This window comes from Protopterus annectens, chromosome 3.part1 (genome assembly GCF_019279795.1).
Source record: "Protopterus annectens isolate FY-2018-M chromosome 3.part1, PAN1.0, whole genome shotgun sequence".
Classification (NCBI taxonomy): domain Eukaryota; kingdom Metazoa; phylum Chordata; order Ceratodontiformes; family Protopteridae; genus Protopterus; species Protopterus annectens.
The window spans coordinates 50,035,742-50,060,470 of NC_056732.1; the positions used below are offsets into that span (position 1 = coordinate 50,035,742).

Below are 24,729 nucleotides of genomic sequence, written 5' to 3' on the forward strand. Positions count from 1 at the left end.
CCTGGTGTAAGGAATGCCATCTAGGATGCTGTGTCCAGGCTTGCTCCCAGGAATAAAATAATTTGGGTGGGCACCTGTTTGGATTTCTTTTCATTGATTGTGTACCCTAGGGAGGTCAGTAGGGACTTTACTAAGGCCAGGTGCTTGAGCATTTTTTCCTGGCCATCTGCCTGAATTAGGCAATCATCCAAGTATGGGTAAATCTGGATATTACTTTGTCTGCAAAAGGCAATGACCGAAGCCAGACATTTTGTGAAAACTCTGGGATGAGTAGATAAGCCAAAGGGAAGCGCAGAGAACTGAAAGTGCTGAGATCCTGCCCTGAAACAGAAATATTTCCTGCATGATTCCCTGATAGGAATGTGGAGGTAGGCCTCTTTTAGATCTAGTGTGGCTAGCCAAGCATCTTTGGAGAGCATGGGTAGCAGCTGCTGGAGGTTGAGCATTCTGAATTTTGGGATCACCAGGAAGGTGTTTAGAATGGATAGATCGAGGATGGGGTGCCAGGTGCCCTCTTTTCTGGGTACCAGAAAAAGTCTGGAGTAGAAACCTTGGCCTTTCTGTTCTGCAGGAACATGCTCTACTACCCTCATAGAGAGCAGGGAAAGGACTTGCTTTTGTGCCTCTACCTCCTGGTTTGGAGGAAGATCTAGGACCCTTTTGGGGTTGGAAGGGTGTGGAAAGAAATTTGTATCCCTGGGACACCGTGTTGAGAACCCAGCGGTCATTGGTAATGGTGGCCATCCAAGGTAGAGATGACCGCAGGATCTGTAGACGAAGAAGAGTTTTGCGGCACACCGGACTCCAAAAGGGTCCGTAGTGGCCTGCGAATACACAGAAGCAGGCATCAGGGGCTGCGAAAGCACCTCACTGAGGAAGGGAGAACTGATGACTAGCTTAACAGGAGCATCGTCGGTAGGTTTGGACCTGTGTGGTCTCTGTCTGTATCTTTACGTTTTTTTTTTCGGAAGATCTGCTGTCGGATGGCTTACCGAAGCCATATCAGAGTTCGAGGACTGTAAGCGAAAATATCTAGCTACAATAAGGGCCCAACAATGGATAGTTCTGGCATTGAACAAAGCAGAGATGCGACAACTGGGGATGTCAAGGTCTGGGCCTAAACAAGTGATGCAGTAAGAATGAAAGTCTCGGTGTAGTATTTGCTTTCCACAGGCGAGTCATTTGTTAACTTTTTCTGACATCAGTTGGTCCAAGAAAAAAGGATCCCCCAATGGGATACTTAGCTTTAGAAGACTTCAGCTTCAATTCGGTAGAAGAAACTCGGACAGCAGCCAACTGGCACTCGTGCAAACTGTTTCTGCTTCGGACTGATGTAATGGCGTCAGCTGCCTTACTCTATTACTACTGATGACCTGACGTCAGTCCTGAAGCGACAGCAACTGACGCAGAAATACTAAGCCTCTGGTATTTGGGCCGGCCGAGGGCTACCCTGGCAGGGATAACCCAAATGTGATGACTGCAACAGTGTAACATGAAGAACATCTGCCTACACATAGTAAGGCCTTGCCAAGTTTAATTTTGGTGGCTGAAAAAAGTGGTTACTTGAAAATTGAAATCCAAGTCTAAACCAACTTTATTTGAAGCACTGAATATACTAACAGAGATAAATGAATTGGAAGTGGAATCTTTAGAAAAGGGTAGGTGTAAATTTTGTAATTGAAAAAATCAATAGGGCTTGTTTTCTATTTATTTATTTACTAATTTGACATTTATTTACCAGGAAGGTCCGACTGGACATACAGATCATTTTCAGTGGAGGCCTGGGAAGAAAAGCTCAAGGACTCAGTTAACAAGCATACATTATTTACAACTTAGAAAAATACATACTTTTTTTTTTTTTTTTTTTTTTTTAACAGAGTACGGTTAAGAGTTATAACCAAATTACAAAATACAGTAAACACTGAAGTAGATATTACTATACATACACATTTGAATACAGGAGTGCACATAATGGACTCAAGAGTAAGCTGGGGGCATTGCAAGAGATAGGGGAAGTGAAGTGAGATATGAGTGGACTAGAGTACTGACTTGAGATAGTTAAATAGGCTGGAGTAATACAATTTGGTTGTTAACAGAGGGAGGGAGAGGTGTGGATGTGAGACTAATATGAGATGGCTGTCAGCCAGGGGATAAGCATAAGCATAGCCAGGTTTCAGTTAAGTGAGATGTATGTTTTCCTATGTCTTAAGTGACAACTCAGTAAAGGTGTTGGGGGGGGGGGGGGCAGTCCAGATAGCCTAAACTGTTCTGGAACACAACTTTCTCAGCACCCGATGACCCAAGTTTGACTAGTGGCACAAGCAGAAAACAATGGTAGTGAGCATTTGATACCAGCTTGACCATTCTGGGGGGGCGGGTGGGATGCAGCTAGGTACACTGCACTGGCAAATGCAATGGAATGAACTGCAAAGTGAGCGCCACACTGCAAGCAGTGGGTTGCCTGAAGGGGACCACGGACAGCACTGTGCAAGTACCTCCTGAGGTAGTTATAGAGGAGCTCACAAGACTGCCAGTGGGTGGGGATAAGACAGTGCACAAGATATACAGACTGGTCCACTCCCTAAAACCCAACTCCCACCTCCATTAAGGAATGAATGGGCAGACTGCTTTCACCCCAAAGGAAGAATGAATGGGTGAAGTGCGTGCAGGTAAGGGATCCTGTGGACAGTAAAAGACTACAGATAAGGCCAGTGTAACTCAGATGCACAGACACTCTGAATCTCTAAGATCTTACGCAACGAAGTGGAAGGATGTCTACGACACACATTATTCTTTGACCCAAAATGTGAGCTGCAGAGAACAAATGGAGTGCAAGGCCAAACAGTGTACTTCTAGCCTGGTATGTCATACTCTGATGGGTGCTAAAAGGAACCATACATAAGCTTGGGCACAGAAGCTAGATATTTCAAATATCTATGCCAAGCTGAGGATACCAAAAGAGGAAATTCCAACAGTTAATCACAGTAGTTCTTCAATGTCATATCCTGAAAAACAAATTAAAAGCTACTGAATTCTGGCAGGCCATGTGTCAGTTGTATAGCCCTATAATGTTCCACTCTGATTTTTATTTTTAAGAGTTCCTCCTCTAGTTGCTGCTTCCGCTTAAGTCCTTCCCTCTTTTCTTGAATATACAAAGCCAGGTTCCTTTGGTTTTCCAAGTTCATTTCATGTTCTTCTTTAAGCATCTGTAGAACCCCTGGGTCATGCCCAAATGCAGTCCTTAGGCTCACTACATTCTGTGACTGAAGCAGTAACTCTTGTGAAGCTGGGCTAGCAGAAGGAACGATCCCCATGTCCATGTTAACAAAAGAAGGAGAGGGAGACAGAGATGGAGAAATGCACTCCTCTGTGACAGAAACAGGTTCAGTGTTTTCCCCTTGTTCTAACACTTCATGTTGTGGGTTGATAGGAACTGATAAAGAAGGCTTAGCATCTGCCTCACTCCTGAATTCTAGTTTAACAGCACTAGGACAAATCAACAATTCTGGCGATGCCGAATGGAAAGGTGCATTCAAGTCGTCTTCGTTTTCTACCCTATTAAAAAAAATATATAGTTAGTGCAACAGAAAACAACTGTCATAAATTAAGCAAACTGTACACTAGAAATGATTGGTTCTCCAGTTTGGTTCCCAGGTGGAGTGCCATCTGTGAGAAGTTTGCACATCTTCCCAGTCAATGTGAGTTATTGCCAGGCGTTTGTATTCCACACACATCTGAAAAACTTGCCATAGATGACATGACAATTCTTTAAACAAACAGTAGGTGTGTATCCCATGATGAACTGGCATCCTATCCAGAATTAGTCTCTTTGTCTTACTTGCAATGAGTGCCATGACTGGGTCCAACCCCTACTCTGTTCTGAACTGGATAAAGTATGGGGACAGCATGAATGAATGGAGTGAATTAGTGCTCTATAGAACTGAAAATGACCCACAGAGCAGCATTCATTAATTCTCTTAATGCCCTCTTTATCCTCTCCAGGGTCATACTGGAGTTACATGCTATTGTGACCCTCAACTGACATGAGGCATCCATCACAGGACAAGCACACACACTGCAGGTATACCAATGGACAATTTACAAACTTGCTAATTTACCTAAAGGCATGACTAAGTGGGAATAAACCACAAAACCCAGTGAAAATCCACATGTCCTCTAATAAAGAAAATAATTTGCATGTCACGATGCAAATGCAGCAATAATTCTGAAAGTACAGACAGGATGTTTATCCTGGCATACCTGCTGCCTTGTATATATCACATGAGAACAAAATACTCCAGTTCAGAGTCAACATCAAAAACAGGACAGCCAAACAACCTTACTTAAATTAACAAAAAAGAGATATAATATTATGGTTACAATGCCAATGCCCTGCACAACAAAGCCTCAACCCAACGGATGAGTGAATGAGAAGAAAGCAGAATGCCACCGGATGCCAGCCAGATAAAAATGGCAATAAAACACAAGGACAGAGAGATTAGCACATCCTACCATTTCCCAAGGACAGGAAAATAAGAAATTTAAATATCTAAGGAGCCCTGAAGCTTTGATACTGTACTGCTGCACTAATATACTACACACTACTTGAGGACCTCTTCCCTCAATGATCACTTTGCAGGTCCACAGACTGAGGACATGGGGTCAAGAATTATCCATGTGGATGTCTGCGATTTTAAACACGTGAAGGGCCCCCCCAACTAAGCTTTAGTATCCAACTGCTGCAGAACTGAACTACTCAATACTTATGGACTCTTCCCTCTGTTAACATTTTGCAAGTCCACAAACTCTGCGGACATGGGGACAGGAATTATTTATCTGGATGGATATGTAAGGATCTATGCTATTGTTTAGTTTTACTACTGTGAACTCCATGCCAAGTACAAAGGACCTTCCTTTGCTCTTTTACATTTAACTTCTACACATTTTTCTCTCTCTTTCCTTCTATCTTATCAACTTTGAACATCTTAACTTTCATCTAACAATTTTACACAATACTAGAATATCCTTTTTGTTTCTTATTTTCTCTTCTGCTATCACATTTCAAACGGTCTCTAGGACTTGCAAGATGGCTGCACATCAAGTAACAACTTATTTCTAGTTCTCCCAGTGTGAAAACAGAAACTCATCAGAGAGGGCCAGTAGACTTGTGTTTATGGGTAAAATTGCAGTAACTGGCTACTAAGTGCACTGCCTGGATGCCAGGAATAAAGAAATACTGAAGAACTGGAAACAATCAGCTACAAAAAGTGAGGAAGAAACACTGACTGGGGAAAGTTATGCAGCTGTTCAGCAAAAAGCAATGCAACCTTCAGACATGACTTCCAGTAACCTACAGGAAGACGCAAGACAACTGTATACAGACCTGGCTAAAATAAACACACTGTTGGAATACATCAACACAAACAAAGGCTGAAAAAATGGAAGAAGCTTTAAACAGATATTCAGATGAGATGAGAACGCTGCAAAAATCAGAGGTTGATATAAAGAAAAGGATGGCTGAATATGAGACTACTCAGGAAGAGATTAAAAAAAATAAATAAAGTTAGAGGACAAAGCACGTAGGGAAAACCTGAGATTTTGAGCTGTACCAGAAAAGCTGTAAGGAACAGACTGCATTAATTTTATGAAAGCACAAATAAATTAACTGGACTGGTATTCCACAGCAGGAGTTGTTAGTTGAAAGGGCACATCATGTGTATGCTCCCAACCTGGCTATAAGAAAGCAACCTAGGCCTTTAATAGTAAAGATGCAATCCTACCAGCAGACGGAGCGGATTCTGACAAAACTGTGGCAGAAGAACAAAGTATGAGACAGCAGAGTGTTTGTGGAGAATGATTACTCATTGTAAACCAGCTAGAAGAGGAGCAAATTTATTCCACTATTCAGGGAATGTCGAGCTGCAGGTGTGAGATTCAAATTGCTGTACCCAGCTGTTTTCAAGGTATTCTTCTATTCTATGGAGGGACAAAAACATTTTTTTTATTAAGTACATGCTAAGGAGGAAATCTAAAAGTTTATCCAACAAAAAGTGAGCTGTGAAATGGAAGGAGATTCTGCTTCTTGTTCTTTTGGTAATAAAGACCACGGAGACTGTACCTGTGAAATCTTTTCCACCGTTTCAATGGATGTTGGAGAGAAACAAGGGAGCGTGAGAGTTGACTAGAAGAACTGAGAGTATGTTGGAAATGAAGCAGAAAAAGGATATCAGAGATGAACAGTAATAACTTAATATGGGATTACAATGCAATAATTATATTTGTGAAATGACAGAACAAGAAAATCTGGAAATACTGGACTTTTTCAGTGTTTGTTGGACTTGTGGGTGGCTCTAAAGCATATGCCTTACTTAATGCCATTCTTCTTTCGGCTTTTTCCCGGTTAGGGGTCGCCACAGCGGATCACCTGTCCGCTCATGATTGGCAGTGGAGTTTTACAGTGTCGAGTTGCCAGCCCGGCACCCAACCTTCCACAGAAGACACACACACACACACACACACACACACACACACACACACACACCTAGGGCCAATTTAGAGTGTCCAATCCACCTACAGTATGTCTTTGGGATGTGGGAGGAAACCGGAGCACCCGGAGGAAACCCACGCGACCACAGGGAGGACATGCAGACTCCGCACAGAAGGCAACCCAGTCGAGAATCGAACCGGAAAACCTCTTGCTGTGAGGTGGCAACGCTAACCACTGCACCGCCGTTAATGTTCAGAAAAAAGTGCTTTGGGAGGCCAAGAGGAGGAAGAAAGTTAGCTAAGTAAAGATTTTTTTTTCTTAGTGCCAATTTTGTGGCATGTGGTTTTCTGTTATTTTTAAGTGCAATGGGGATTGCAAATAGGTGCTGCTGTTTTTTTTCTCCCTTCTCTCTCTTCTTGTTCAGTTTTAAGAAATGTAGGCACTGAAAAGTATTTAAAAAAGCCTGGTTAAACAGCATGATAAAAGGGGAGTAATGTGCTTTTTCTCACTCTTGCATGGGGAAAAGAACACTGAATATTAAGAGGCTTTTTTCTAACAAATACAGGTAAGCTTAGTAACAGTTCTGCAGCTGGTCTTCATGTCTCCATGGAGACAATCTGATAAAGAGAAACTGGCTATAATCTGGTGGAGAGTGACTGGATGAGGGGAAAAATAAAAGAGAAATTGGCTAATGGATAATGTTCTCTGAATGCATTCAGAGGTTTGCCCAAAGTAGATGGTGTTCTCCAAAAAACACATTCAGGGGGTTTCCCAGCTGGAAGAGCTAAAAAAAGACAAAACTAATCATCACTTAGAAACACAGGCTGCACCATGCATCATAGCATGGATGACCTTTCTTTTAGGTTCGATGCTCCAGAGAGGGCGTCAGCAGAAAATATCCAAGAGCTCGGACACCAACAGTATAAAATATTCCACCGTTTAATTGTACAAATCACAAACAACAAGGTGATAACAACAATAGGTTAAGCGCTTTCGTCTGATCAGCGTCAGACTTCCTCAGAACCATAATTTGAAATCTTACATGTATATTTAAATACATTTTGGCGCCAAAAACCTACAAGACAGTTACATCTTAAAGGGGCAACGCTTCTTTTGTATTACCTCCTGTTAAACTTCCTATATATAATTAAATATACATATAAAGACATATATAATAATACACAAAATCCTAATGTTTCAATTTGCATAACTGAATAACAATTGCATGACTGAATAAAAATACATTACATTATACTTAACTACACTATCGTCAGAAGTGTAATGCCACTGTTCCCCCGTCCATAACATAGCACTTAAACCCAGTGCTTGTAACATAAACCAACCTATTTCCTACAATACCAATAAGATACTCATCTTACACTAATTATGTATAATAATAATAGTGAAGAATAAAAATATAAATATATGTGAATAAAAAATGACATGTGCACAAAAAACACGATAATAATTAATAGTGTACATGATACAAGAATTGATTGTATATAATAAGATGGAATGATACTAACTAGTCTTACAAATAACTTACTAGAGCAGAATGATCAACTTAAAAAAGAAGAAGACCTATAATGGGTACTGCCTAGATAACTGGTAATCTAAAACTGAATAACTAACTAATTATATATCTATATACTATAGAAGATCCTCATACAAGGGGGGTAGTGAATAAATATTTTTAAAAAACACATGTATAAATATTAAAAATGTAATAATATAAAAATATATAAAAATACTGTATATATAACAATAGATCTGTGAATACGGGTCCTAACCCAAAATATAGATCTTGGAGTAAGTATGTAAATAATTAGTCCACACTGGCAAGCTGTTATGTAAAATGTCAATCTACTGCTGCACAGATCTACTAACTGACACTACTGTACTCATGCGTTCAACTGTAAGAATGGTTTTATACTAATGAAGTCATTCAACCCGGGACTGGTTGTTGAATCACAGAATATCTGCCATCTACTTTCAAGAGCTGATAGTCTTATCTTCCAGTTGCCTTCACAGCTTGTTGTTTCCATTAGGTCAATGATGGCAAACTTAAAACCATGGTTATTACCTTTGTCACAAATGTGCCTACTTAATGCATTATTCTTATCTTGCTTCTGGATTTTATATAAATGTTCGTATATCCTGGTTTTTAACTTCCTTTCGGTTTTTCCTATATAATAGGCCGAACAGGATATACAGGTAGCTAGGTAGACCACTCTGTGTATTGCAATTTCCAGTGCGGGTCTTGATGTGTGTCTTCAAAACGTTATCTAATTTAATATCCTTACTGGTATTAATAAAATTACATTGTCTACACATTCCACATTTTCGTGTGCCTCTATCTACTTTCTTGTTAACACTTGTATGCTCAAACAAATATTTCAAATTGTGTGCCATTTTATATATTGTTTTAGGGAACTTGCTCTCTTGTCTACCCTCAGTCTCAGTAAACACTAATATATCCCAATATTTGTTTAAAATTTCCTTAACTAAGTTAGAATAAGGGTTAAATCTAATGACACACACTCGCTTGTCATTAAGTCCTTCTATTCTACTAGTATTGATAAATGGAACACCTAAAAGGGGCAGATATTTTTTCCCCCACTCTCCTATAACATATTGGGTAATGTTATCTAACATGTCCTTAGGATAACCACGATTCAAAAACATACCGTGGATTCCTATCAATTCTTTTTCCATAACTTCCTTCTCAGAGGACATACGGGCCGCACAAATACACTGCCCTTTGAATACATTACTGAAAATGTGAGGGGGATGATTACTATTAAAATTTAAGTAGTCATTAGAAAAGGTACTTTTCCTGTATATACTAGATGTAAAATTAGTACCGTTATTACTAATGTAGGTGTCCAAATATGGAATTCCCGTCCTATTGACACTATGTGTAAATTTTAAGAATTCAGTGGTGTTATTAATGTAGTCAATGAACTCAATCTCATTTAATGAGCCATTCCACAAAATGAACAAATCGTCTAAAAACCGAGTGTACAGAAGTATTTTACTAAAATATTCACTTTTAAAAACAAACTCTGTTTCCCATTCCAACATAACCATGTTAGCATAAATAGGAGCGCAGGATGCACCCATGGCCACCCCCTTAGTTTGCCTAAACTGTTCACCTTGAAATTGTAAATAGTTGTGATCAAGGACTAATCCCCATCATGTCAACAACTAAATTGACCCGGTCACTACTTAAATTGGAAAACTTACATAGGCTATTATGGAAATATTCTAGACCAATGTCTCTAGGTATACTGGAATATAAATCTATAACATCAATTGTAAGAAAAATCAAATCCATTCTCCATAAGTCATGTGTAAGCTTTCCCAAAAAGTCCCAAGAGTCCTTTGTTAAATGGTCCACCCTTTGATAAACATGTTTCGTCCATTCATCAATAGTAACTCCTATTTTAAATGTCTTAGATAGTGAACCCGATATTACTGGCCTAAAAGGAGGGTGTTCTAAATCTTTATGTATTTTGGGTATACCTACGATTGTGGCCATTTTTGGATACTCAACCCTGATGAACTGATAAATTTCATTCGTTATTCTATTGTCCAACAGGTATTCCTCAATGGCCAAATCTATTCTTTTATAACCAATATGAACTTGGTTAGTTGAAATGACTTCATAATTACCTGAGTAATGTAAAATGTTAAAAATCTCACTATTATAATCCAAAGTATTATATAAAACTACCCCACCACCCTTGTCGGGTTTCATTATTCTAATATGTGGGTTTTCTCTAATATGTCTAAGGCAATCCCTTTCTTCTATACTTAAATTGTCCTTAAATACGTTTGTATACTCTTTCCTCACTCGAATATCTTTGTACAATTTGTATAAATCTTTGCACACTAATTTCTCATAATGAAGAACTTGTGGGTTGTATGTGGGAACCACCACACTCTTCTTCATAAGCCTTTTGCTGAAATTGTTAGTACCAGTCGTACTCTGAGTCTGTTCTTTATTATTAAATAAAAAAGAAAAATTAAGCCTACGACTAAAAAACTTAACTTCTTCAATGGTGTCCACTATATTGAATCGACTGATTGGTATAAATTTCATACCCTTGGTGAACAAAGAGAAATGTGCTTGTGTGACTTCCATATCTGTATAGTTAAACACATTAAAACCATTAAACGAATGGATAATTTGTTTAGTTGAATGTAATTCTGCAAGGGTAGGTGTAACTGTACCTACATTGATTGGAGGAAAACTACTCCCTTCATGTATAATATCAGAATTCCCAATTTCTCTACATAGCTTTTGACTTGTGTCACTCAAACCTCCAACTAATAATGTTGTCTCCTGTATTGTTTTGGGGCAGGGAAAAATCTCCCCCCTTGAAAATTTGTGTCATGAGTGCTCCTATCCATCCGTTCATTGAATGCTTGATGTTTCTCTTGTTGGGGAGCTTCCCTCCTATTCAAGTTGGGCCAAACATAAGCTCTATTATTTTTATAGAGCTCCACATCTCTGTCTATCTTTCTTAGTTTCCTATTAAATATAAGCGTAATTTTGTTTTCCGCAATGGAAAACTGCCTATGGTACAAGTCTCCCCATTGTTCAAAATTTACATCCTTTATAATGTCCTCATTCAATGTCTCTATATCTTTAGTAAGCCCCACTACTTTCACCTCATTACACTTTAACAATTTTCTCATGTACACAAAACCAAAATCATCAAACATGCTGTTAAAATCGTTCATATTGGTATTATTATAATCAATACCTAAAGGGAGCTTGAAAAATCTCAACCCTTTAGGCACAATTTTTAAATTCAAACATTGTTTCAAATATGCACTATCAGTTTTAATACTTTTCACCTGAATGAGTTTTTTACCAAGTGAAACAATTTTAGACTTAATATTGTCCGTAGTAATACTACAATGTCTTCCTTGTTTCAGGTAATGTTCACTATAATAATCGTCTCTTTTAAAATTGATGTCGTCATTAAGAAATGCATCAATATTATTCATACCAAAAGTTTTCTTTATACAACGACCCTTGGGGTCTTTGTCACGTACTATGTCAGAAATGGCAAAATTACAGTCCATACCTTGCAAACCATCATTGGTTCTTATAGCGTTAGAATAAGTCCTACAACAGTCTCTAGACTTTGGTTTAGTTCCCGTTCTTCTAGTTTCGTTGTCCGTATTAAAGAGGCTGAAGTCAAACGTAAATTCCGCCTCTGGAGACAAATTAATGTCCCTCATAGCGGAAGATTTGACTGAAATAAAGTCAGTGTCTAATTGGGGTTTCTCTCCTTGTCAGTTAGGAATAGCATCCGCATCACTCGCAAGGTTAGAAGATGATGCATTCCCCTTGATATGCTCCAAATTATTAATAACTGGAGAACTTGCAGTCGCAGCTCCCACACTGATAGTTTCTGTTAGTTTGCTTACCAACGTAAGTAATTTACTCACGTCGGACTGAAGCGCCGTCGCTTCCGACCGAAGTGATACCAACTCATCCTTGTCCAATGAAGCCTGAGATACATCCGTTGACTCCGCCATCTGGAAAGGGCAACCACAGAAACTAAAGATGCGAAAAGTACCAAGTATCGATGCTCCAGAGAGGGCGTCAGCAGAAAATATCCAAGAGCTCGGACACCAACAGTATAAAATATTCCACTGTTTAATTGTACAAATCACAAACAACAAGGTGATAACAACAATAGGTTAAGCGCTTTCGTCTGATCAGTGTCAGACTTCCTCAGAACCATAATTTGAAATCTTACATGTATATTTAAATACATTTTGGCGCCAAAAACCTACAAGACAGTTACGTCTTAAAGGGGCAACGCTTCTTTTGTATTACCTCCTGTTAAACTTCCTATATATAATTAAATATACATATAAAGACATATATAATAATACACAAAATCCTAATGTTTCAATTTGCATAACTGAATAACAATTGCATGACTGAATAAAAATACATTACATTATACTTATATTACATTATACTCTTGGGACTTTTTGGGAAAGCTTACACATGACTTATGGAGAATGGATTTGATTTTTCTTACAATTGATGTTATAGATTTATATTCCAGTATACCTAGAGACATTGGTCTAGAATATTTCCATAATAGCCTATGTAAGTTTTCCAATTTAAGTAGTGACAGGGTCAATTTAGTTGTTGACATGATGGGATTAGTCCTTGATCACAACTATTTACAATTTCAAGGTGAACAGTTTAGGCAAACTAAGGGGGGTGGCCATGGGTGCATCCTGCGCTCCTATTTATGCTAACATGGTTATGTTGGAATGGGAAACAGAGTTTGTTTTTAAAAGTGAATATTTTAGTAAAATACTTCTGTACACTCGGTTTTTAGACGATTTGTTCATTTTGTGGAATGGCTCATTAAATGAGATTATTGAGTTCATTGACTACATTAATAACACCACTGAATTCTTAAAATTTACACATAGTGTCAATAGGACGGGAATTCCATATTTGGACACCTACATTAGTAATAACGGTACTAATTTTACATCTAGTATATACAGGAAAAGTACCTTTTCTAATGACTACTTAAATTTTAATAGTAATCATCCCCCTCACATTTTCAGTAATGTATTCAAAGGGCAGTGTATTCGTGCGGCCCGTATGTCCTCTGAGAAGGAAGTTATGGAAAAAGAATTGATAGGAATCCACGGTATGTTTTTGAATCGTGGTTATCCTAAGGACATGTTAGATAACATTACCCAATATGTTATAGGAGAGTGGGGGAAAAAATATCTGCCCCTTTTAGGTGTTCCATTTATCAATACTAGTAGAATAGAAGGACTTAATGACAAGCGAGTGTGTGTCATTAGATTTAACCCTTATTCAAACTTAGTTAAGGAAATTTTAAACAAATATTGGGATATATTAGTGTTTACTGAGACTGAGGGTAGACAAGAGAGCAAGTTCCCTAAAACAGTATATAAAATGGCACACAATTTGAAATATTTGTTTGAGCATACAAGGGTTAACAAGAAAGTAGATAGAGACACACGAAAATGTGGAATGTGTAGACAATGTAATTTTATTAATACCAGTAAGGATATTAAATTAGACAACGTTTTGAAGACACACATCAAGACCCGCACTGGAAATTGCAATACACAAAGAGTGGTCTACCTAGCTACCTGTATATCCTGTTCGGCCTATTATATAGGAAAAACCGAAAGGAAGTTAAAAACCAGGATATACGAACATTTATATAAAATCCAGAAGCAAGATAAGAATAATGCATTAAGTAGGCACATTTGTGACAAAGGTAATAACCATGGTTTTAAGTTTGCCATCATTGACCTAATGGAAACAACAAGCTGTGAAGGCAACTGGAAGATAAGACTATCAGCTCTTGAAAGTAGATGGCAGATATTCTGTGATTCAACAACTAGTCCCGGGTTGAATGACTTCATTAGTATAAAACCATTCTTACAGTTGAACGCATGAGTACAGTAGTGTCAGTTAGTAGATCTGTGCAGCAGTAGATTGACATTTTACATAACAGCTTGCCAGTGTGGACTAATTATTTACATACTTACTCCAAGATCTATATTTTGGGTTAGGACCCGTATTCACAGATTTATTGTTATATATACAGTATTTTTATATATTTTTATATTATTACATTTTTAATATTTATACATGTTTTTTAAAAATATTTATTCACTACCCCCCTTATATGAGGATCTTCTATAGTATATAGATATATAATTAGTTAGTTATTCAGTTTTAGATTACCAGTTATCTAGGCAGTACCCATTATAGGTCTTCTTCTTCTTTTTTAAGTTGATCATTCTGCTCTAGTAAGTTATTTGTAAGACTAGTTAGTATCATTCCATCTTATTATATACAATCAATTCTTGTATCATGTACACTATTAATTATTATCGTGTTTTTTGTGCACGTCATTTTTTATTCACATATATTTATATTTTTATTCTTCACTATTATTATTATACATAATTAGTGTAAGATGAGTATCTTATTGGTATTGTAGGAAATAGGTTGGTTTATGTTACAAGCACTGGGTTTAAGTGCTATGTTATGGACGGGGGAACAGTGGCATTACACTTCTGACGATAGTGTAATTAAGTATAATGTAATGTATTTTTATTCAGTCATGCAATTGTTATTCAGTTATGCAAATTGAAACATTAGGATTTTGTGTATTATTATATATGTCTTTATATGTATATTTAATTATATATAGGAAGTTTAACAGGAGGTAATACAAAAGAAGCGTTGCCCCTTTAAGATGTAACTGTCTTGTAGGTTTTTGGCGCCAAAATGTATTTAAATATACATGTAAGATTTCAAATTATGGTTCTGAGGAAGTCTGACGCTGATCAGACGAAAGCGCTTAACCTATTGTTGTTATCACCTTGTTGTTTGTGATTTGTACAATTAAACGGTGGAATATTTTATACTGTTGGTGTCCGAGCTCTTGGATATTTTCTGCTGACGCCCTCTCTGGAGCATCGATACTTGGTACTTTTCGCATCTTTACTTTCTTTTAGGTTAACTAAAGCCTGTAAGTGTGGCTGTCAGTTTGGGATTTTTGTTTCTATTAGGAGGGTAAAATGTCAATATCTGAAGGTGTACATTGTTTTGAGTGTTAGTATTAAGTTAACAGGTTTTAGGGAGTATTGAGGGTGTGCTTGTTTTTTTTTTTTGTTTGAGGACTTTCAATAAAATAAAAGTTTTATAATGTAACATAGGCTCAAAAGGATAGGACACGAAACTACATAAAATTTCAACCTGGCAAATAATGTATTCATGTAACACAAAAGCTGGAACTAGACATTTAGCAAAAAAGGTGTTATACATAAAAGATGTGTATAATAACATCTTAACACAATGATGCTTTCTTTAATGTTTTTAAATGCAAATGGCTTCACATAAATACAAAGAAAAAGTAAAGTAGTGAACTATATTAAAAATGTAGAGTGCAAATAGCTGTTACAGGAGACACACTTAGAAAGAAATGAGCATATGAATTTGATAAATAAAGGTTTACAGGATGGTTATTCAGCAGAATACTTGGGACAAAGAAAGAGGAGCACATATTTATTGCAAGAGGAGCTCCAACAGTGATAGAAGAAGATAAAAACAAGAATAATGGAAGATTTGTAGTGCTAAGGGGCTACTGGCAAGGGAGGAGAATTATACTGGCATGTATTTACATTCCACCTAAAACTGCTGTAATGGAGCTTAAGAAAATTCTGGGAGAAATTATCAGTTTTCAGCAGGGAATACAACTTATAGGTGGGGACTGGAACTTGACTTGCAGCAGTGAGAATGTGTCTGGAGTTTCCAGAAGGGAAACTATAACAAGAATTAAATATGCCAAGGTTAGGGGTAGATGAGGCTCAATTACTAACAGGACAGGAGGAGGTGAGATAAAAATTCTTATGTATAATCTACAGGAATGTCCCCAGGAATATATGGTATTCTTGTGGAAGTTTAGAAGCTAGGAGGAAAAAAACTGATAAAAGATCTGGAAGGTTTTGTTTAACAATACCTTAAGAGGAGGAGAAGTACCATCCTGGAAGAAAGCAGTTGTAGCTGTAATACCTAAAGAGGGTAAGGATCCATCAGATCCAGCTTCACACAAGCCCATTTCATTACTAAACTATGATTATAAAGTGTTCATGTCTAACAGCTAAAAGAATGGCAAAAGTAATGCCAAAACTGATAGATATGAATCAATGTGGTTTTGTGGAGGGAAGGCAAACATTTGACAACATTAACAAAACACTGATTATCCAGAGGGAAGCAAAATGTAAGAAAATACCATTGTTGTTGGCAGGTCTTGATGCAGAGAAAGCATTTGACAGTGTAAGCTGTGACTTTGTGAGCAGGGCAATGGAATCATTTGCATTTCCTGAAAAAAGTTGAATAGGAGAACATATGAGGGATCGGAGGCAAAAATTCAAGTGGGTGGGGTCCTCTCTGATAATTTCTGCTTGAGCAGAGGAACCAGGGAGGGATGTCCTCTTTCCCCTTTATTATTTGCATTACATTTAGAACCATTGGCAAAGAAAAAAGGGACTCAGGAATTCAAGGAGATAATTGATATGGTAGTTAAGAAAAGCTGGCTTTATTTGCTGATGATATTGTTTTGTATCTTCCAAAACCAGAAAAAAAACATTAGTGTTGTGGAACATTTTGAGACAGTTTCAGACCATTTCGGGATACAAAAATTAATGACACTAAAACAAAGACAACAGCGGTAAATATGTACCCTCACAAGAATTGGTTCAGTAATACCCATATTTATGGGGACATGATAAAATGAAATATTTAGGAGTATGGATTAAAAATGATTCTAGTTTTTCAGCTAAGGATATGTGGGAAGAGTCTAAACAAATGACCTTAAAAAAACTGAGAAAATGGAAGCTTTGTTATATGGATAGTAAGACACAAGCAGTTGAAATGTTTTTAGTCCCTTTAGTCTTATACACAGGTCAGGCAAATTTTTATCAACCACAGGAGAAGTTGTGGGTAGCAATTAATAAAGAGCTGAAGGACTTTATCTGGGAAGGGTCGATGGCAAGAATCAAGTGGGATAAACTAATTCTTCCAGTAGAACAGGGCGGATTCAAATTACCCAATCTGAAGGGTTATTTCAGAGATACACAGTTAAGACTCCTATACACAGCACAAGCAGAAAACTATAATTTAAAATGGAAAGGGATGATGAAAAAACACAGGGGAAGCTCAAGAAACAAGGAGACACAGGGATTTTGGATGCAGGCCTTTAAGGAGAACAACCACAATCATGCAGAATATTATATCCATAAATTAGCAGAAAGTATTCTAAGAACTAAACCAACATGGGAATGGATAAAGGAGATTCTGCTGGTAGGGATGACTGCAATTGGGGATACAGGCAATAGGCGGGGGGGGGGGGGGATTTTGGAGAAAACTGGCAAAGGAACCAAGGTATTGGAAGCAAATAACTACAGAGGGAAAGATGATAAAATGGGAAGACACCAAGAATTTATTTGGGCTGCAGGTTAGAGATTGCCCTCCCTATCAGGGTTTGATACCAGAGTACAGGCAAAGAGAAAGAAATGGGGGGGGGGGGGGGGCTAAACGAAAGAAGCAGTTTAGAGTTTTTACTAGAATCTAGAACAGAAGCTGCCATTAAAAAAAGAATAATTAGTAGAGCATATAAAATACTGCATGATAACTATAAGAATCAATTAGAGGAGGTTAGAAAGGATTGGGAAGACAGATTGGATAAGCAATTCACAAAGAAACAATGGGAAGATAGATGTGCAGTGGACATAAAAAAAAGTCTACACACCCCTACTAAAATGACAGGTTTTTGGGATATAAAAAAATGAGACCACAATAAATCATTTCAAAACTTTTTCCACCTTTAATGTGACCTATAACCTGTATAATTCAATTGAAAAACAAACAAATCTGTTAGGGAGAAAAATATAAAACATAAAAAAAAGTACAATATGCTGGTTGCATAAGTGTGCACACCCTTAAACTAATACTTTGTTGAAGTAGGAGTCTATCAGCATGGCACATCTTGACTTGGCAATACTTGCCCACTCTTCCTTGCAAAAGCACTCCAAATCTGTCAGACTGCGAGGGCTTCTCTTGGGTACAGCCCTTTTCAGGTCGCCCCACAGATTTTCTATTGGATTTAGGTCCGGGCTCTGGCTGGGCAATTCCAAAACTTTTCTTCTGGTGAAGCCATTCTTTTGTTGATTTGGATGTATGCTTCGGCTCACTGTCGTGTTGAAAGGTGAAATTCCTCTTCATCTTCAGCTTTCCTGCAAAAGCCTGAAAGTTTTGGGCCAAAAGTGACTGGTATCTGGAACTGTTCATAATTCCCTCCACCTTGACTAAAGCCCCAGTTTCAGCTGAAGAAAAGCAACCCCAAAACATGATACTGCCACCACCATCCTTCACTGTGGGGATGGTGTTCTTTTGGTGATGTGAAGTGTTCTTTTTGCACCAAAGGTACCTTTTGGAATTGTGGCCAAAAAGTTCAACCTTGGTCTCATCAGACCATAACATATTTTCCCACATGTGTTTGGGAGAATTGATGTATTGTTTTGCAAATTTTAGCTGGGCCAGGATGTTTTTCTGTGTAAGAAAAGGCTTCCAACTTGCAGCCATACCCCATAATCCAGACATATGGAGAATACAGGAGACTGTTGTCACATGTAGTACACAACCAGTACTTGCCAGAAATTCCTGCAGCGCCTTCAGTGTTGCTGCAGGTCTCTTGGCATCCCCCGACCAGTTTTCATCTGGTCTTTTTAATCAACTTTGGAGGGACGTCCATTTCTGTGCAATGTCACTGTTATCCCACATGTTCTCCACTTTTTGATGACGGCCTTCACTGTGTTCCACAGTATATCCAATGCCGTGGAAATTTTTTTATACCCTTCGCCTGACTGATACCTTTCAACAATGAGATCCCTTTGATGCTTTGTAAACTCTATGCGAACCATGGCTTTTGCTGTGGCAGGCAACTGAATAAATGTCAGGAAAATCCTACTAGGACAGCTGAACTTTATTTGGGGTTAATCCAAGTCTCTAATTGATGGCAGGTCTGTACCCAAGAAGACTGAATGCTGTAATTAAATCAAAAGGTGCTTCAACAAAGTATTAGTTTAAGGGTGTGCACACTTATGCAACCAGCGTCTTGTACGTTTTTTTATTTTTTTTAATTTTTTCCCCATTGAACTGTACAGCTTATAGGTCACATTAAAAGTAGGGAAAAGTTTTGAAATTATTTATTGTGGTCTCATTTTTTGATATCACAAAAACCTGGCATTTAAACGAGTGTGTGTAAACATTTTATATGCACTCTGTCTCCCAAATATGCAACAAAATCTAGAAGATTTAGGATTTTTGCCTGGAAATGTTTACATAGATATTTTATACCCCACGCAGATTCCAGAGAATTTTTCCTCAGGTAGACAGTAAATGTTGGAGGTGTGAAGGGGAAGAAAGAGATAATTGGGACCATATTTTCTGGGAGTGTGGTGAGTTGGTGGATTTTAGGGATTCCCTGCAGGATGCACTGTCTGAGATGCTGGGTGAGCAGATTGGTCTGACGAAGGAGATTTTTCTGAGCTATGATACAGAATCAGAATTGCCTAGACATAGTTAAGGCCTTGCTATGTCTAATTATGGTGGCTGCCAAAAAAGCAATTACTAGAAAATGGAAATCAAAATCTAAACCAACTATTCCGGAAATAGTGAATATAGTAACAGAGATAAAACAACTGAAACTGAGATCTTTAGAAAATGGTAGGAGCAAACTACATTGGAAAAAATGGGAACTGTGGGAACAGTACATACAGAGGAGGAATGAGGCCTCCAAGGCAGCAGGACTTTCAGCTATGTAATGTTTGAGTGAGAAAGACGGAGAAGATTACAAGTGATGTACAATGTTTGCAACTGGGTGTGTGTCAGTATGGTTTGTGAAGTAAAATGCTTGTGACGAGGACTGTGTTGGTGTGGTTTGTTTTCATTTATATAAATGTACAATTGCCTATGTAGTAAGTGATGGTTTAATGAAGAGGTTTCTTGTATTAAAAAAAGGCAGGAACTGAATCATTTATGTAATATTGCTTAGGTTATATGATATATAGCAATATGTGTGAAGCATGTTTATTATATTAATATAGTTTGATTACTTTTTTAGGAATGTAAATTTGCTTATTTCACGGTGTTTGAAAAAAAAATATTTTAAATTGTTTCTCTCAGCCCCCTTTGTCTAGCTTTTATCTCCTGAACAGGACTGTCTGCCTACCATTTTCACACAGTTGTTCTGGTGCCTGAACAATTTTACTCTCCGAGCTCTGTTACTGTAAGCCCACTCTGTTACTATCAAACACCTTTCTTACTCACTGTCTTTATGCTTTCCTTTATTGTTTCTACTATTTGACCTGTCCTCAACACCACAGTGTCTGCCGTGGGCAGTCTGTCCATGACTCCAATACTCTGGTGTTTACCTTTACAAGCCTTTTCTGTGCACATCACCACCAATTGCTTTCTTCATTCTCCTTTTATACTTCCAGCCAGGGCCGTACAGTACCTGTTAACTATCTCTTACATTTTGTTTAATTTCTGTTCTTGTTGCATTCCCAATGCTCTACTGTAAGCCTGACATATTGCTGTTTGCTAATGCTAAGCACACCGTTTTGGAATGTGAAAGTACCAAGTGTTTGTGTTAGTGTAACTATGCATGCTGTTTTGGAATGTGAAAGTACAATAGATGTACTAAATAAGGATGGCGCAGTGGTGCAGCGGTAGCATTGTCGCCTCACAGCAAGAGGTTCTCCGATTCGATTCTCAACTGGAGTGCCTTCTGTGCGGAGTCTGCATGTCCTCCCTGCATTCATGTGGGTTTCCTCCCACATTACAAAAACATGCGTCTGGAGCGTTTCTCCTCAGGCGTCCGCTGAAAATTGGCTTTGTTCCAAGTCAGACCTTCCCAGTTAACAAATGTTAAATAAATAAAAAGTGTTTGCATTAGCTCGACTATGCATGCTGTGCAGGAATGAGCATCTACCCTACATGTTTTGCAAAACCTGTGAAGTGTTTGTTTTAGCACTGCTGCACTGTCAGACTTTGAAAACATTACCCGCAAAGCACCTTAACTTAGTCTGCACTAATGCCACGACCTTTTTACCCTCTCAATTTCGGTTATACATTTTGTTTACTTATTCTTCACACAAACAGTTGTTAAAATAGAGGATTATAAGCAGGTTACCGATCATATCCTGTTTATTACTTGTTTGAGACATGGGGGCCAATAAATTCACTGTGAGATTAATCTTGACATCCATGTTAAGAAGACACAAGGGTTATTACTAGAGACCCAACCATAATTCTTTGTAGTGTACGGAGCTTTATCCGCTTCATGTACTACTCGGTGTGTATGTGTGTGTGGGGGGGGACTAAGTGTTTTGTTGGCTTTCAAAGCAGTTAAGCACTTACCAAGCACTGACAAAAAGACAGTGTAACCCAGTTTCTTACGTTTGCTTTCACCTTTTGTGCTTCTCAACTGTCCAGATTTTTGCAGAATGTCCAAATTTTTTCTCTCATATGTTTGGTCCATTCCTCATAAAACTTGCTTCTTTCAGGCAAATTCCCAATGATTGAAGTTGCTAAATAATCACATACAATAAAGTTTCAGACTCTGTATCCTTCAGAAAATGCAGGCCAACAGAAATAAAGACAAAGTCAGGGACCTGTTACTGGCATGGACAGCAGGGAGAAACTCATCTTCACCGTCACTTGTTGGTCAGTACAGGCAGATTTGTCTGTCGAGTGCAAGACCAGACCATAACAAGTTAAGCAGGGATGCATAACATTTGTTAAAAGTCTCCCACTATAGTATAACTTATCTTAACTGAATTTGTTTTCTGGATACGGCAGCGTAATCACAGTGCTCTAGTCATTACATCACTTCTACTCAGTCTCTGTGTATAATAAACTTGGTTGTGGGGCCGGCTGTATTGTTTTCTCTGAGCTCCTGCTGTTAGCACATAGCTATTGTGTTTCTTACTCTATTGCTAAAACAGCTTATGCTGTCCCTCTCTGATTTTCCTTTTGGTAGACTACAACCTCTCCCTGTTATTAGTACAGCTACAAGAGAACCAGCTATTTTAGAGGAGTGGCGGCATACTTTGGAAACCTAGATTTGGTAGGAATAATCTGTTGCCCTGTTTTGAAGCCAGTCTCTACCTTACCCCAGCATTACTGTTTCACCAGTTAATGCTGCTGAAAGGTATTAACAAAACTGCTACAGTTGCTGGTATTATCCCCCTTTTTACTTCTTAATCTAACTGCATTATGTTAATTGCACTCAATACAACTTGTTGCCAATGCAATTCATTTATACACGTTTCGCTATATTTTTGCGGTATTTTAAACACCTGAGGAGCTCCCTCCCCCATGTTTTGGTGTCCTACTGCTGCACTATTGTTCTATTCACTACCTGTGGACCTCTTTTCACAGCACACATTTTGCAGGCCGATAAGTCTGTGGATTTAAGAGACAAGAATTATCCATCTGGGTGTCTGTGATTTTAAACATCTGAGAACCCCCCCCCCCCCACACACACACACACAAACTTAGGTACCCTACTGCTGCACTACAGAACACCACAGTTCTACTCCGTACAGAATCATCCCTCTAGGTGTCTATGCAAGAATCTATGCTACTGTTTAGTTTTACTATTGTGAACTCCCTGCCAAGTAGAAAGGATTTTTATTTGCTCTTTTACCTCAGTAACTTCTACACCTTTCTCTTTCTTCTGTCTCATACCCTCTCTGTGCATCCTTATTTTCTCCTCTCTCTCAATTTTACACAGTAACAGTATCACTTATTTGTTTCTTACTTTTTCTTCTGCCACCACATTTCAGACTGGCTCTCTCACCACCTCTTTTACTGGGTTGCCTGGCTATTGTTTTCACTGGGGAGACCCTTGTTCTGTTATCTGTACTTCCTTAACCTCCCTCCTAGGTAAAGTCTGCCTCAATCAGCTTCCTTATTCACTTTACTTGTGACTGATGACAGTCTTTACTGCTTCTACCCTTTGTCCTACGTTTAGGACTCTAGTGTCTACTGTATTCATACTGTCAACATCTTCGACACTCTGGTAATGGTGTGCACAAACCCCCCCCCCCAGAAAAAAATCAATCCCTCTCATATTGCAACCTAGAAAGGCGATACTGCCTGCATAATAACAGCACAAGTGTACCAGCAGCTTGTGAGAGTGTCTCTAAACTGATACCCCCAGTTACCCGACCAATAACCTCTCTCCCTCCGCTTAAAACACAACCATTAAACTTTTCCTTCCCCTATACACTCAATCAACTCTCTTCCCTCCCTTAACCACTCACCTCCCATCCCCCATACAGCAACACTCACCTCTCCCACCTCACAAACACATAACCCCACCAATACCTGCACTACTATCCCATACTCAACAGAACAAAGCTTCCTTTACCATGCGTCACCAGTTCTCCTTCCAGACAGAAACACCTACTCTACTCCTACTCTTATTAGACATACTCCACTTATATATCTGCCCTACCACTCCTACACAACTCCTTCCATTGTTCCTTCACTCATCTCCCTGTCAGTTCTAATCCCCCTTAGTATTTCCCTTTCTTATAAACTTGCTCTACTCCTTTTGCCTCTGTTGTAAACGAAAGTTACTGACTTACCATAACAATAGATGTGTACTTGCCATAACAGCAGATGTGTACTTGCCATAACAGCAGATGTGTACTTGCCATAACAATAGTTGTGTACTTACCATAACAATAGATGTGTACTGTTTTTTTGTCCAGTTCAACATTTGGGTTATCTGAACCAACTGGAACCAAGCTCAGCATCTTTTGAAAACTGTGGATCCAGGGCCCTGACCCCTACCCATAATTCCCTATCTCTCCTCCAAATTATCTCCGATTGAGTTTGCTTGCTCATAACCAGAAAATTTATTCTACTATCACAACAAAAACTGCAGCCCTTGACTTTTACAAGAAAATGGCCATAAAAATACAACAGCAATCTGAGGTTGTAGAAGGCCAAGTTGGTGAGTTCCCATCCATTCAAAGACCACCACCAGGTAACAAATTTGGAAAGGGAACAGAGGAAATGATGTTATAAAAATACAACAGCAATCTGAGGTTGTAGAAGGCCAAGGTCCTTGGTGAGGTCCCATCCATTCAAGGAACACCACCAGGTAACAAATTTGGAAAGGGAACAGAGGAAATGATGTTGAACCAGATGAAAACAAGACAACAGGGATCTAGCCTTATGGAAAGTATATAACTTTCATATCTAAAGTTGTCTGTTTTCATCAGATTCAACATTTAGGACAATTCCGAAGCTATTTCTGAGAATGGTGGAGCCAAAGGTTGTACAGGATCTGGACTGTATATCCAAGTTTGGTGTGATCCACAAAAAACGCAAGGACAGCAGACCAAGTGGCTGCACTACAAATTTCATCAACAGGAACTCTGCTCATGAGGACAGCAGAGATAGCTACAGTCCTCTTATAAACTTTTTTTATGCAATGCTAGCCACAACTTGTCGTAGATACAGTATACAATCTGAAAGCCACCCAGAAAGCGTGACCTTGCATTCACTTTGGTCCAATATAATTTTGGAGAAAGCAACAGAGTTCTTCAAATAAAAT

General features: G+C 38.5%; 1 protein-coding gene across 2 annotated transcripts in view; it reads right to left on the bottom strand.

The window, feature by feature from the left end:
- Nucleotides 1–1,457: 1,457 nt before the first annotated feature.
- LOC122797987 (fibrinogen silencer binding protein) overlaps nt 1,458–24,729 on the bottom strand; it is a 163,489-nt gene continuing 140,217 nt past the window's right edge. For both annotated transcript variants that reach the window (XM_044066549.1, XM_044066550.1), the window contains exon 4: nt 1,458–3,555. In XM_044066549.1, coding sequence (XP_043922484.1) covers nt 3,018–3,555 — 538 coding nt within the window. In that variant the 3' untranslated portion in view covers nt 1,458–3,017. The remainder of the gene's footprint in view (nt 3,556–24,729) is intronic.